The sequence below is a fragment of the Polypterus senegalus genome, chromosome 14 (assembly GCF_016835505.1).
Source record: "Polypterus senegalus isolate Bchr_013 chromosome 14, ASM1683550v1, whole genome shotgun sequence".
NCBI classification, from domain to species: domain Eukaryota; kingdom Metazoa; phylum Chordata; class Cladistia; order Polypteriformes; family Polypteridae; genus Polypterus; species Polypterus senegalus.
The window spans coordinates 126111197-126126975 of record NC_053167.1 but is presented as its reverse complement, the minus strand read 5'-3'; the positions used below and the strand labels follow the sequence as shown (position 1 = coordinate 126126975).

The window sequence follows — 15779 nt, the reverse complement described above, 5'->3', positions numbered from 1 at the left end:
AAAGAGATGTAGTCAATTATATCTCAAATGCTGTAAGTCACCTTGAACTTCTTCCTCTTCTTTTTTTGGCTGCTCCAGTTAGGGATTGCTACAGTGGATCATCTTCGTCCATATCTTTCTGCCCTCTGCATCTTGTTCTGTCACACTCATCACCTGCATTGTCCCCTCTCACCTCATCCATAAACCTTCTCTTAGGTCTTCCTCTTTTCCTCTTCTCTGGCAGCTCTATCCTTAGCATCCTAATCCCAATATACCCAACATCTCTCCTCTGCACATGTCCAAACCAACGCAACCTCGCCTCTCTGACTTTGTCTCCCCAACCATCCAACCTGAGCTGACCCTCTAATGTCCTCATTTCTAATCCTGTTCATCCTCATCACACTCAATGCAAATCTTAGCATCTTTAACTCTGCCACCTCCAACTCTGTCTCCTGCTTTCTGGTCAGTGCCACGTCTCCGGCCCATATAACATAGCTAGTCTCACTACCGTCCTGTAGACCATCCCTTTCACTTTTGCTGATATCCATCTGTCACAAATCACTCCTGACACTCTTCTCCACCCACTCCACCCTGCCTGCACTCTCTTCTTCACCTCTCTTCCACAATCCCCATTACTCTGTACTGTTGATCCCAAGTATTTAAACTCATCCACCTTCACCAACTCTACTCCCTTCATCCTCACCATTCCACTGACCTCCCTCTCATTCACACACATGTATTCTGTCTTGTTCCTACTGACCTTCATTCTTCTCCTCTCTAGAGCATACAGTCATATGAATAAGTCTGGGACCCCCTCTTAATTCTTTGGATTTTTGTTTATCATTGGCTGAGCTTTCAATGTAGCAACTTCCTTTTAATATATGACATGCCTTATGGAAACAGTAGCATTTCAGCAGGGACGTTAAGTTTATTGGATTAACAGAAAATATGCAATATGCATCATAAAAAAATTAGATAGGTGCATAAATGTGGGCACCCCAACAGAGATATGACATCAATACTTAGTTGAACCTCCTTTTGTAAATATAACAGATGCCTCCTATAGCCTTTGATGAGTGTCTGGATTCTGGATGGAGCTATTTCTGACCATTCTTCTATACAAAATCTCTCCAGTTCAGTTCAATTTGATGGCTGCCGAGCATGGACAGCCTGCTTCAAATCACCCCACAGGTTTTCGATGATATTCAAGTCAGGGGACTGTGACAGCCATTCCAGAACATTGTACTTCTCACTCTGTATGAATGCCTTTGTAGATTTCGAACTGTGTTTTGGGTCATTGTCTTGTTGGAATATCCAACCCGTGCGTAACTTCAACTTTGTGACTGATGCTTGAACATTATCCTGAAGAAGTTGTTGATATTGGGTCGAATTCATCTGACCCTCGACTTAAACAAGGACCCCAGTCCCTGAACTAGCCATACAGCCCCACAGTATGATGGAACCTCCACCAAATTTGACAGGAGATGGGCAGGTGTTTTTCTTGGAATGCAATGTTCTTCTTTCACCATGCAAAGCACTTTTTGTTATAACCAAATAACTCCATTTTTGTCTCATCAGTCCAAAGCACTTTGTTCCAAAATGAATCTGACTTGTCTAAATGAGCATTGGCATACAACAAGCGACTCTGTTTGTGGCGTGAGTGCAGAAAGGACTTCTTTCTCATCACCCTGCCATACAGATGTTCTTTGTGCAGATTGCGCTGAATTGTAGAACGATGTACAGATACACCATCTGCAGCAAGATGTTCTTGCAGGTCTTTGGAGGTGATCTATGGGTTGTCCGTAACTATTCTCACAATCCTGCTCATATGCCGCTCCTGTATTTTTCTTGGCCTGCCAGACCTGCTGGGTTTAACAGCAACTGTGCCTGTGGCCTTCCATTTACTGATTCCATTCCTTACAGTTGAAACTGACAGTTTAAACCTCTGAGATGGCTTTTTGTAGCCTTCCCCTAAACGATGAGACTGAAAAATCTTTGTTTTCAGATCTTTGGAGAGTTGCTTTCATAATCCCATGCTGTCGGTCACTCTTCAGAGGAGAGTCAAAGGGAAGCACAACTTGCAATTGACCACCTTAAATACCTTTTCTCATGATTGGACACACCTGTCTATGAAGTTCAAAGCTTAACAAGCTAATTCAACCAATTTGGTGTTGCAAGTAATCAGTATTGAGCAGTTACACGTATTCAAATCAGCAACATTACAAGGGGACCCACTTTTTTGCACACATTTTTCACATTTGATTTCATTTCATACAACTAAATACTGCTTCACTAAAAATCTTCGTTTGGAAAACACCCCAGTACTCCGATGTTCCTAGGAAATGAAAGATACACCACTGTTATCTTTTTTTGTTGAAAGTAGAGTCAATTATTATGCAGGCTGAGAGGGGTTCCTAAACTTTTTCATATGACTATATCTCCACCTCTCCAGGGTCTCCTCAACCTGCTCCCTACTATCACTACAGAAATTAGGGTTAGGGTAAGTCACCTTGAACAAATAAAAATGAGCATCTGCATGTACATGATTGATTGCTGGGTTGATATGGTTGGGATTTACTGGCAAATTCCTGAGATAACCCACTCAGGTGAAAGGTAAGCATGACTCCACTCCTCGCCTTCTAATAGCTTAAAAACAACTTAGTAGTAATATATAGGAGTTTTGCAAGGTTATGCAAATTACAGCAAGAGCGACAATAGAGTCACGAGACACGTCCTACCCTGAGGCGGTGGACAAAAAACGTCATTCAAATTAAGCATTTACCACTAAGCTTCAGAGCTCTCCCTATAAGGAAATTAGCTACCAAGGTGACAACACTACAAATCAAGACTAAAAACTAGACACCATTATCCAAATGTCAGCCATCTGAACCATCAACTACTTGAACTGCCACCCCTCCAAAAAAGAGAGTGTCTACTTTTAGTGCACCAGATGTTATGCTGGAGTATTACTACTGTCATGTAATGCATTTGTTTCCCAATTACTTATTTGCAGATATATGTAGTACTGCTAGTGAGGAGCAAAACATTTAAGTTTTGTTTCATGTAAAGTTTTATGAGGCTGAAATCAAACATCTGTTTCATATACAACTTCACAATTTTGAAGAACAAAACTCATAAAGATGATTTTTGAGTTTTTTTAAAGTGATCTGGGGTGAAAATGAAGGAACATTTTTCCCTAAGGGTTATTTATTTCTCAGTCTGGCCCACTAATGCTACCAGAACTTCAATGGTTCCTTCCATCCAGCTCCATATGCTCTCCTTTTCCCCTCACACTGCCTGCCTGAACGTTCCTCTGGTCCCGCCTCTCACTTTCTCATTTCAGTACGCCACCATCTGCTCCCACTTTTACCAACTCTGTAAGATGATCACAGCCAGCAGGCTCACTGATGGCCACGCATCCAGGCCAATGAATTTGAGCAGAGAGGTGTGTAGGTACACGCTCTCTATCTGCAGCCCCTTTCTATCCTCGGTACCAAAATACATTTCCCCATCCTTCTGCGCATGGAGAAAAAAGGTTACACATGAGATGAAAAATATATGTGCTAATGTTCAGAAATTACAATGGCATGATGGGAGCAAGAGTTTGTATGCAGGGCTGTGGAGATACTGCTATTAAAGAAGAACGAAAGGCCCCCCTGTGAAAAGTTCAAGATTATGTACAGCATTTAAAAATAGATACATAAATAAACTTTCTCAAGGTTCTTTATACTCTGTGAGAGGCAGCACACATGGACAGGCACCTCATCCGGGATCAGGGCAAGGAACAATACCCGGCCGGGAGGTCAGTGTGATGCAAGGACAGGGGGAGACAACTTGTCAGGATTACACACTCTCGAATCAGACCCAGGGTGATGTGTAAGGAGCCATTTTACAGCATTAACCCTGCATAACACTCAGGACAGTATTCTACTGTCGTCCATCTTAATAGAAGGATAAGGGACTGTGTGTGGGTCCGTCCAGGTGCTATGTCTCTGTCATTCTAAAGATGGTGCATCACAAACATTTTTAGTAATACTAGGGGGCTGTGCCCCCTCCTCGCTTTGCCCCCCACTCCCCTCTGCGGCCAGCTCTACTTGCCAGCAACTTCAGGTCTTGTCAGCTAGCGTTGTGAAGAGGGGGCTGAACGTTCCTCAAGCAGATACGGTTGCTCCTCCAAAACCTCCTCAGCACGCGCTGCTCTTTCTTCTTCGCTTAGCCATTGACGGGTCATTTAGAAAGTATTTATAAGAGCTGAGAGCATAAGACGTGTATCTGATGAAAGCCTTTACAAGACTGAGAGATTACATGTTTGTGATCTTATTTAAAAATGGTTGTAAGTAGGGTGTGACTTGAAAGAATCTCATGTTAAAAGTCCCTGCGAGACTGTCCGGGGACAATAGCAATCTCATCTTTTAATTCTCGCTGATACGCCTCTTCATTAGGAAGAAACACTACTTTTTCCCTGATGGCAACACGAATTAGACAATCTACAAGTCTCCCACTTCAATTTTAAATCCGAACAATATATTTGATCTCTTTTCGCTGTTACGTTATTTCACCGAGTAATAATTTCCCTTTGTTTGCGCTGATGCGAGACTTTTGGAATTTTCGCACTTCTGTTATCTCTAACCTGCTCTGCATGTGTATCGCGCCAACTTTTTTGAGTTCTTTACGACGTGCTACTTTGTCATCTTTTTTTTTCCTTTCATTTCCAGCCCTGGGCGTGGTTAAATGTCTTGGCACAAATCCAAATCATATTATGTGATGTCATCCACTGTTAAATTCTGCTACGTACTTCTAAAATTTTTATTGTTAAACTGTATTGAGTATTACTTGTGTTCTGTTCTGTGTATTGTATTGTACTGACCCCCTTCTTTTTGACACCCACTGCATGCCCAACCTACCTGGGAAGTGGTCTCTCTTTGAACTGCCTTTCCCAAGGTTTCTTCCATTTTTTCCCTACTGGGGTTTTTTTGGGAGTTGTTCCTTGTCTTCTTAGAGCAGGGGTCCCCAACTCCGGTCCTGGAGGGCCCCAGTGGCTGCAGGTTTTCTTTCTAGCCCTTTTTTTTAATTAGTGACCATTTTTGCAGCTAATTAACTTGTTTTGAATTAATTTTAATTGACATGTTTTTTAAGATTTGTTCCCCTGAATTTCTTCATCGTTCCTCTGCATTGCTTCATTTCTTTCCTTAAATGGCACCCAAACAGAAATAAAATGTGAAGTGAGTGAGCCAACAGAAGACCAACTAAGTCAGGCCCTCAAACTCCAACCAATTGCTTAATTAAGCTCTAATTCTTGTTGTTAATTAAACCCCTTCTTTAACCAACCATGGCTTGTTGCTGCTCTCGTTGTGCAATAGCAAACATTTCCAACATTGTTGATTTTCTCTTTTCTAAGAGCACTAGTGAAATGTTCTGGGGACCTGAGCAGATCAGCATTCCTGTGACCTTCATCTTTCTTTATTTTTCAGATATCGGATGATCAACACAGTTTGCTGGTCATGTTTTGGTTCATTTTGTATCTCATCATTGTTTGGGTGGTAATTAAAGAAAAAGAAACAATTAAGGGGTCTGAATCCTCAAGAGCAAGTCAATTAAAAATAATTCAAAATAAGTTCATTTGCAGCAAAAACAGGTCACTTAAGAAAAGGGGCAGAATGAAAACCTGCAGCCACTGGGGCCCTCCAGGACTGGAGTTGGGGACCCCTGTCTTAGGGAGTCAAGGCTGGGGGGCTGTCAAGAGGCAGGGCCTGTTAAAGCCCATTGCGGCACTCCTTGTGTGATTTTGGGTTATACAAAAATAAATTGTATTGTATTCTAATGTCTTGTGTCGCTGGACGTGAAAATGTCTTCGAGAATATCACATATTGTATCCAAGATTTTTTTTTATAATAGAGAGAAAACGCATTGCACTTATCATTCCAACAGATGGCACATCACAAATATTACACTGCTTTTAAAAATCCCATACCAAATGGCATATATATTGCATTTGTCATTCTAACAGAGGGTGCATCACAAATATTAGCATTGCAAACGTTAACACTGACGTGTTTGATTACTTAAGATTTCAACCCATCCTAGTCAGGTAGCACAACTAGTCTAGTGGATAAAAAAATAACATCATGCTGCAAAAAGTCCTGAATATTTCTATGAGTTTTGCCACTCTAAGATGACTTATCAATATTTATGACAGGGACGGAGCCTTCAACCAGAACATAATAGAGTGTAAGTCGGAAGCTGTTAAGACAATTTTAGTAAAAACTGAAACTGAACCATTAGTTGAATCCAGCGATAGTGACAACAATGCGGATTGGTCATCAGTCATTGTCACGAATACTGAAACTGATATATATGGTAAAGTGTGACCAAACCATTGTGATATGCCTGGTCACATGAAGGTTCACTGTGGTGCAAGTGGGTGCATGTTAAAAAGACAAAATGACTGCGATCAAGTAAAAGCACAAGAAAGATATTAGGCTCCTAAGCAATGTTTACAACACAGTAACTGGCAATGTTTGTGTTTGGAGAAATGTGGAAGTCACTAAGCCTTGCGCTGTGGTAGGCTATAATAACACAAGGGGCGCGTCCATCTTGTGGCACAGCCACTGACATTCCAATCTCTTGCTTGCAAGCAACAGAAAAAATATAAGAAAAGTGAACAAAGAAACACACTTGTACTGTCCCGACTGCGGCGTCAGGCTGTGCGCTGGTGACTGTTTCAAAACATACCACACAAAAGGACGTGTACTAAACCATATCTGGACTGCAGTGGACACTAGACAGCCCTTTCTTATTGTATTTATGTTGACGTTCTAATATTTACATGTTTCTGTTACATGTAATAACATTGTTTTGTGCTGAAAACAATCAATGTTTTTCACTCGGTTTTTATAGGGGTAAATGTAACACTATGGAGGTTACTTTTTTACAGTTGTTTTGTAAGCCACAATAGCCACTAAAAATGAGTATGTGAAGGACAGCATAGTGGTATCTTAAAACAGCTGAACATTCCAGTTTCTTTTTTTTTTGCATTTTAAGCCTATCGTTGAAGCAACACATAAAGTTAAACTGATATTCAGGTTCTTGATGGGAAAAGGATTCATTTGCTTTCCCTCTGACTAAAAGAAGAAGGTTATTAGGGTTGAAAACAGTAGGAATTCTTTCCAACACCAAGATAAAAACAAGGCATCATTATAGGTTTAATCTCGTCAAACTTGTTATTCAGGTTATGTCATGAAACCTCTGCAATGCAAAACCACTTTAATGGAGGATTCAGGGCCTCATTTACTGTACTTTGTTTTTGCATTCATTGCCTTTAAATTTGACAGTAACATAAATGAACACAAAATAAATCTTTTCAAAACAATTCTTAATATATTCTAATCCAATAACATTTTAAGTTATGATCCTAAGAAAAAAAAATGAGGAAAGTAAGGCCGGAGTTATAGTTCAAGCGACGCGACGCATGCTGCAGCGGACACTCCTGCTACGCAAGCGTTGTAGTGTTCATACTTGCGCGCGTACTTTACGTAAATTTGGAGGAATCCACCAGGCGGCAGTGCGAGATATTATCACGGTGAGGACATGTTCTGCTTCTCTGTGTTGTGAATTGCCTAAAACACCTATTAAATTCTGATGACACCTTACCGCAATATATCTGAAAAGGAAGTTTATTGATTAAATCCATCAATCCAGGGATGTGTCCATTCCAGCAAGCATTGGGCACGACTGAGAAACAATCCCTTGACGAGGCCTCAGCTCATCGAAAGGTGAATACAAGCACACATATACACTAGCGTCATTTTAGCGGCACCAAATCTGCATATCTTTGGAAGAAAACCGGAGCATAGTGTGAAATACAAGCAGGAAATACCAGCAACATAACTCCCTGCGAGACAGCAGTGCTATCGCTCCACCACCGTGACACCCCCATGTGTGTAATTAACAGTATACATTATTTAAACGAAATTATATGTAAAATGTAACATGCACACTTTAATGCATTTCATCATGAAAGTGATATCAAGTATAAATCTAAAGATTCTAAATGTGCAGAGAGTTGGAATATCATACATTTCATTTGTTATGTGTGGCGATCTATCGCTGCTTTCCGCTGCTGTCAGGTCCAAGAAGCTCTTAGCGATTAAAAACTGGGATGACGTTTACGACGGTCTGCTTTAGTGATAAAGTAAACTACGAGGTTAAAGTGGACATTTAGAGATTTACGCCGGAATTTCCACTTTAATCACAAAATACACGTTTTCACCATATTTTTTTCTCAGTGGCTCAAATATAACGCTATACACATCATGTTGCTGTTGTTAAGTTGCAAAAATAAAAAAATAAAAAAGACGACACAAAAGATGGTATGTGAGACTTTTAAAATGTATCATGTCATTACGGTCGGGAACTATCTACATGTGACAGAAAGCCTCTATGCAGATCCTACAGGATGAATGCTTCGATCGTAATGACATGATACATTTTAAAAGTCTCACATACCATCTTTTGTGCCGTCTATTTTTTTGCAACTTCACATCGGCAACATAATGTATAGCGCTGTGTTTGAGCCACTGAGAAAAAAATAAAAGACACGGTGAAAATGTGTATTTTGTGATTAAAGTGGAAATTTCAGCTTTAATCTCGAAATGTCCACTTTAGTTTACTTTATTTTTAAAGCAGACCATCGTAAACGTCATCACAGTTTTTAATCGCTACAAGCTTCTTGGACCTGACAGCAGGTAAAGTAAAAAAATAAAAAATAGACGGCACAAAAGATGGTATGTGAGACTTTTAAAATGTATCGTGTCATTACGATCGGGAATATGCGATGCTTGAATATAAAAGCACCACGAATGCATCTGTATGTCAGCATTTTGCTTCACCACATTGAACCATTCATCAAACAGCAAAGCACGCACATCGATCCCCGAAGGATCTCCATAGAGGCTTTCTGTCACATGTAGATAGTAAACAGAGACTCTGACGTCACATTCCGACTTTTAGCACACCGCGCCCCCCGACTTTTTGCTGGTACTGCAACTCGCGCACGCGTCGCGTTAATTTCTGAGGACCAGCTCAGAGGACGCGTGAAATGAACGCTGGGAATGTGTGGCAGCCATGATGCGGGAGCGTACGCGTTCTGAGCGTGAAGTATAAATCGGCCCTAACAGTAATGTGTGATTCCCAACATCTAAAGAGCGTAGCACTTTTTATAGTTATCTTAAGACAAAGTTACATAAAGTCGTAACACTCTGAAAAAGCAATTCTGCCTTAAGTTTACTTATGTACGAGTGGCAAGCTAATGATATAATATATTTGCTTATTTACAAATACAGGTAGTCCCAGAGTTACGGACATATGACATACAAACGGGGCTGCAACTGCTTCTTCATCAGTCTGGGGGACGCGATGCAGCCTCCCCAGTAACTGCCACTTCGTCATGTCCGGCCTGGGGACACTGCAAGTGGTGGCTGGAGGGGGGCTCGCGTAGTGTAGTGTCTCTCAGGCGGCTCCGGTTGATGAATGGGGAGGTGGGGGCCGCATCCCATTCATTCTCAGTGGGTGGCTAGGTGCACGGCAAGCGCTCATGTGCAGGACGGAGGCTGGATGGTGCAGAGGGGGGCGTTTCACTGCCTGCCCACCACACAGCTTTGCAGTGTCCCTCGGTGGGCGGCTGGTTATGCTGCAAGCGGTGACCTGGTTGTGGCGGAACGGAGGCCATTGAGGTTGAATGGGGCGGCGGGGGGCAGCATTGTAGTGTGCCTCAGGTGGCTGTCTGTTGAATGGGGGCAGTGGTGGGCGATTCACTACCTGCCTTTGGCCACACCGTGTTCGTTCTCGGTGGGGGATGCTGCAGACAGCATACTGTATGCAAGTGGAAGTGACTGTGTGGTGGGCGGGTGGTGAACCACCCCTCGCCACCCCCATTTATTCTCAATACCAATCCTGCTTCTACTGTTACAAGCATAGAGAGACATGTTGTCTCTCGTTCAGTACATCAGACGTGCTGACGACGGGTGCCTTCCTGCTGTAATAGCGTGGACTGTGCTGTGCAGAAGAGGTCATCTTAACCTTTTGTCTTCACCCTTCAACAATGTCTCTGAAACACAAACCTGATGCACGTGACGGTGATACAGTAAAGAAGAGAAAAACCATCACCATGGAAAATAAAGTAGAAATAATAAAAAGGTCAGAGAGAGGTGAAGCTCCATCAATCACTGGTAGAGCACTTGGTTACAGTCGGCCAACAATAGCATTTATTAAAATAATGTACCTGTTCCGACTTACATACAAATTCAACATACGAACAAACCTACAGTCCCTATCTCGTACGTAACCTGGGGACTGCCTGTACCAAAAAACAATAATACACTAAAGCAATAAATGCAATAACTGTGCCCACTAAAAGTTTATTTCAGGAAACTATGGAGCCTTGCTTGATATTGTCTTGTCTCCAAGTAATTGATTAATGAATCCCATCCATCCATTATCAAACTGCTACAATCCAGCTAAGTATCACAGGAATGCTGAAAGATCTATAAGGTAAAATAATAAATAATATACACTAGCAGTGAAAAATTTTTAGAACAACTCAGCTTTTCCAGTTTTTCTTCAAATTTAATCAGTTCAAATGCAATGAATGACCTACAATGACGAAAAGGTACGCAGTAAACTGCCAGAGGTTTACATTTAAAGTGTAGCTTAGTAAGATCTGAAAAAAGGAAGATCAGTGGGAATTAAAGTAAATGATGCTAGCAATTTGCTCAGGTGTCCCAACTTCTGTTGATTACTTAAAAACCCTCTGTGTGTCTTAAAGCAGAGTTGGAACAGTGGTGTCCTACACAATCCAAAGGCAATGGGAAACAGGAAGAAACTCTGGTAGGAAGAGACCTGGCAGACCCAAAGTCACAAGCGAATCAATCACAAGACAAGTTTCTGAGGGTCACCAGCTCACGGCACAACAGCTTCAAGCATAACTTAATACGTGGTTGAAAAAACTTCTGACTGGTAGCATACTTGAATACAAAGTTATAAAATTCAAGTGTGTGACTTTGCTTTTCCAGAAACAATAAGTCAGTCCTTCTTGTGACTACGGCAAAAGTAACAACAACATATGGCTGACTGGAGAATATGATATGTTTGTCCATCTACATTATTGGTAAATTTGTAATCATAAGATATTTCTCTTTGTAAATATACGTGGGGCGTTCAAATATAAACAGGAATTTTTGAGCTGCACTTTATTTTTTGAATACAATGAAATGACTTACACACTATTTTTCTATATAGTCTCCTGCCACTGCAATCCACTTGTTCCAGCACTCAGGAAGCTTCTTTTGACTGCATGCCGTGCCCCGGCAACAGACAAACAATCTTCCACAGACACGGCAATCACACTTCGGGTCGTACTTCAGCGTGTCAGTGCTGGGCAGGGCCCTCCTCACTCACATGCCAGCCTCCGTTCCAGTTGCTCTACCTCTCGCCACGTGTTTGGAGCGTACCTCGCCTCTGCTTAGCTAGTGATACCTGCTTGATCAGCCGACATTATCATCTAGAGATTGTTAAAGAGTAACGTTTGATGTTATTGAGAGAGAGAGAGATCACAGCTACGTGCGTTTTAGAGGGTAGCTGCTCATTGGCAGAGGTATCACGGCCATGTACTCTTCTCCCCACACGGGGGACGCGCTCCCATCACAATAAAACACGATCAGATACAGTGCCAATGTCAATCTTCCATTTGGACAGAGATACCTTGACAACTTGTTACATTTTTGGCAAAGAAATCACAGCTACATTCACACCCCTGAAATCAAAACCAAAAATATTGCATATCAAGAGGCCCTCCAATATGAAAGCTATAAATATAAATTCTTCTCAATTCACATTATTACATTATTTTATTGATTTTTAAAGTTTGTCCCGTTTCACTGCTATACGGGCAGAGCCGTGGGGGACAGCTAGTAAATGTATTAAAAGTTTTCACCATCAGAAAATTTTATATGCAATAAATACTAAGCTTCAAGACTAACTATCACACAGCAAATTAAGATAATCGTGAGAATTATGGTAGTTTTATCCTGGGACTGTATGGGGCTTAATAATTGCAGTGTTTATAAAGGTTTCTTTAAGAAATAAAATACCAACTACTAATTTTCTTCCTTTTATGAAAATACTCTCTCCGGTTGTTTCCCAATGCGCAACAAACAATGCAGTGGATGTCTGTAAAGGATAAAGCAGGAGGTCTAAATTTTAAGCTTTACTTATACAGTACTTACCTTCTTCCTCCCATTCTCTCAGCATCTCTTTGTCTCGTGTGACACTACCCAACACCTCTCGGGGCACTGGTCCCATCCTCTCATCAATTTTCTCTTGATGGCCATGGCTAGATACTTTCATGGCATTGTGGAAAAAATGGTTGATCTCCTTGAAATTCATACTTTCCAAATCGTGAAACATCTCACTCTGTTCCGCTGCACTCAGCTCTTGCCAAAACTGGAGGACATGATGCTGCCCTGCCTCAGACAGTTTTTCTGAGATCTGGCTGATGTCCATGACAGAAGGATAATTTAATTAGCTATGGAAAAGAAACAAGAAGTTAGAGTCGGACAGTGTGAAAGGGTGGTGTGGCATTCTTCATTGCAGGCAGTACCACAGAAGTGTCATAACCTCCCTTTTAAAGATTAACAGGTGAAGGTAGAAAGACGTGTTTATAAACTGGTAACTGGTCACATTTTTAAAATGCTACAAAGTTATGCAAATATTGCTTATTTAAACAAGGAATTAGGAATCTCAAAAAAGCGAAATGTATGTACGAGGTGTGGCAGAAAAGTAATGAGACTGATTTTTTATTTACCAGTTTTTATTTTTTTCAAACATCAATGTTATCCCCTTCAAAGTAGTTCCCTTGGGCAGCTACACACCGATGGAGACGTTGTTCCCACTGTTGGTAGCAGCGCTGGAAGTCTTCAACCGGTATGGTCTTCAGCATGTCCTTTGGATGTTTTCTAAAGTCCCGAAATGACGTCCTTTGAGAACATTTTTCAGTTTAGGAAAAACGAAAAAGTCACACGGACTGAGGTCAGGTGAATAAGGGGGCTGGGGAACCAAAGGAATGCGTTTTTTCGATTGTCCTTCTGCTCAATTATGAGGTTTTTCGGCACCATTTTGGCACAGACCTTTCGCATGTGCAAATGTTCAGTCAAAATTTGATGAACGGTAAATCTGTTCAAATTTAATTGTTCACTCAACATTCTTAATGTTAAACGACGGTCTGATCTCACAAGAGTGTTCACACGTTCGATGTTTTCATTGGTTTTCGTTGAAGGCCTCCCTGAAAAACTTGAGCTCGGGATAAAGAATGTTCCCCATAGGCCTGTTTTAACTTTTCAAACGTCACACTTGCCGATTCTCCAAGCTTAACACAAAATTTAATGGCACAACGTTGCTCCAAATGCCGCTGTTCCATTTTGCGTGACGCACAACCAAAAACACAACTTCGCTAATAGCGGTCACAAAAATCACGTAGTTAACGGAAGGAGTTGAAACTCGCACTGAGCTATGGGAGGGTACTGATACACGTGCTCTATCAAGGACAACAGCGCAGCGTTGCCAGATCGCTTGCAGTGTTGCCAGTCTCATTACTTTTCTGCCACACCTCGTAAATAATGGTCAGAGATATCACACCAAATTAGACTCTAGAATATAAAAGAAGAGCTTGGAATAACTAGGGCATTCCTTTTATGGGACTGAATGCAGCCATCCAACAAATCATTAATTTGTTTTCAATGTTTAATTGTAATTCAAACATGATTACATTTGTATACATGCAGGTATAACATTTTCATTATGGTGACATTTATTTGGCAGATGCTTTAATATAAAACAATTTATAAATTCTCAATGATGTGTTAACCTAAATATAAGGTAAGTATACATGCACCAAATTCAAGGTACGGTATTACATCAAGGGTCTGTGTGTGAGAGACAAAAAGACAAACAGAACAACAGACATGGCTTTCTGCTTAAAGCATCAAAAAAGAGGGAAGATAACTACAGCTGGAGGGTGGATGCAATTGTATCCCTGAGGATTAGAGTTGGGAGTGGTAGCAACTGTAATATAGTGGAAAAAAGGAACAAGAAAACACAGAGGCCTCACTCTGTACCAGGACCTGAAGAAGGCGAGGCAGGAAGTAGCAATGTGACACGTTTGTCAACAGAATATTTGAAGATGATTTTCCATGCGTGGCAGATCGACTGACTCAATCTGCCATTCATTGGTCACAGGGACTGACATCAAGAGAGACAGGCTGAACTTTCTAGTCCATTCCATTCAATATTTGAAGATAATTTTTTTCTCTTATTTTCCATGCCTGGCTGACATTCATTGGTCACAGGTATCAAGAGAGACAGGCTGAACTTCCTAGTCTATTCCATTCAGTATTTGAAGATCATTTTTAATTTCCTAATTTTCCACGTCTGGCAGATCAACAGAGTCAAACTGCCATTCATTGGTCACAGGGACTGGCATCAAGAGAAATGTGGCTGAACGTTCTAGCCCATTCCATTCCAAGATTCCAAGTGATTTTGAGCCTAAATCTCACACATGATATTCTTTACCTGTAGATTAAACTTTGAATTTTGATGCTACATCCCTAATCCTCTGAAGGGTATACTTTTAAGCAAAATGCACAAAGGGGAGAATGTTAGACCCCTTAACTCATGATTGATCCACACACTGAACCAATATCTGCTGGAGAATCTCACACAGCAAACTCTCACTAGTGGGTCTGTCAATCTAGATTTGTGTTCTTTAGACAGATCTCTGTAGGTGTGTTTTATTCTAAGTATGTGAAATAAATTGTTGCACATGAAAACCTTTGATATGCAGACAATAAAAAAGTCATACAGTAAATAGGATGAAAGTAGGAAAAAGAGTTCCAGAAGCCAGTATAAGAGACAAAGTGTGAAACATTAGGTTCCATTTCTTCCCAGAAACCTGCAGATTGAATCAGCATTTTTAAATGAGATGAGGAGGCTTTTTATGCGACTACACCCTGTTAGACCTCTGTGTATTATTTGCTTTTCTTTCTCTACTTTTATAAATAGCATCTGGGTGGTTTGGGCTTGAAGCACGCCTGTTATTTAATCTCTACAACTTCACTGTTGAGAGCATCATTTATAGAAGTCAATTGGTTTTGTGTGTAGTTAGCCTTAGCCTGCCATGTACTGGGAGAATCTTTAAGACCATTTTTCTGAATGCTTGGCTGTCAAGTGTGTTTTTACTGTACATGCTCCATCAGTGTACCAACCCATAGCACTGAAGAAATAGAAATAGCTTTTAGAGTGTGTTTCCATTTTAATAAATTTTAGATTGCCCAAAGATGTCAGCTAAAATAGCTATGTACATACTATACTTTCCAGGTTCATACCAACGTAATTAGCGTTTACTCTTGGGGTAGAATTTAATAGATACAGTATTTCAGGTTTGGATGCTGGCACAGTTGTTGTGCATGTTGGGATAAGAGACAGTTTTAATTTTCCGTGAACAAGTGAGCAGGGGGTGGATGTTAGCTATGCTCTGTGATAGACTTATACTTTAATCCTTTAATCTCTAACTGCTATAAAATAATAAAAACTATATTCAGAAACTGCCCTGCGGTGGGCTGGTGCCCTGTCAGGGATTTGTTCATGCCTTGCGCCCTGTGTTGGCTGAAATTGGCTCCAGCAGACCCCCATGACCCTGTAGTTAGGATATAGCGGGTTGGATAATGGATGGATGGATATAATCAGCAACA

The 15779-nt window shown here is 41.0% G+C and overlaps 1 protein-coding gene across 2 annotated transcripts in view; it reads right to left on the bottom strand.

Moving 5' to 3' along the window:
* uap1 (UDP-N-acetylglucosamine pyrophosphorylase 1) overlaps nt 1–15779 on the bottom strand; it is a 118499-nt gene that overhangs the window by 96800 nt on the left and 5920 nt on the right. For both annotated transcript variants that reach the window (XM_039734771.1, XM_039734769.1), the window contains exon 2: nt 12261–12559. In XM_039734771.1, coding sequence (XP_039590705.1) covers nt 12261–12537 — 277 coding nt within the window. In that variant the 5' untranslated portion in view covers nt 12538–12559. The remainder of the gene's footprint in view (nt 1–12260; nt 12560–15779) is intronic.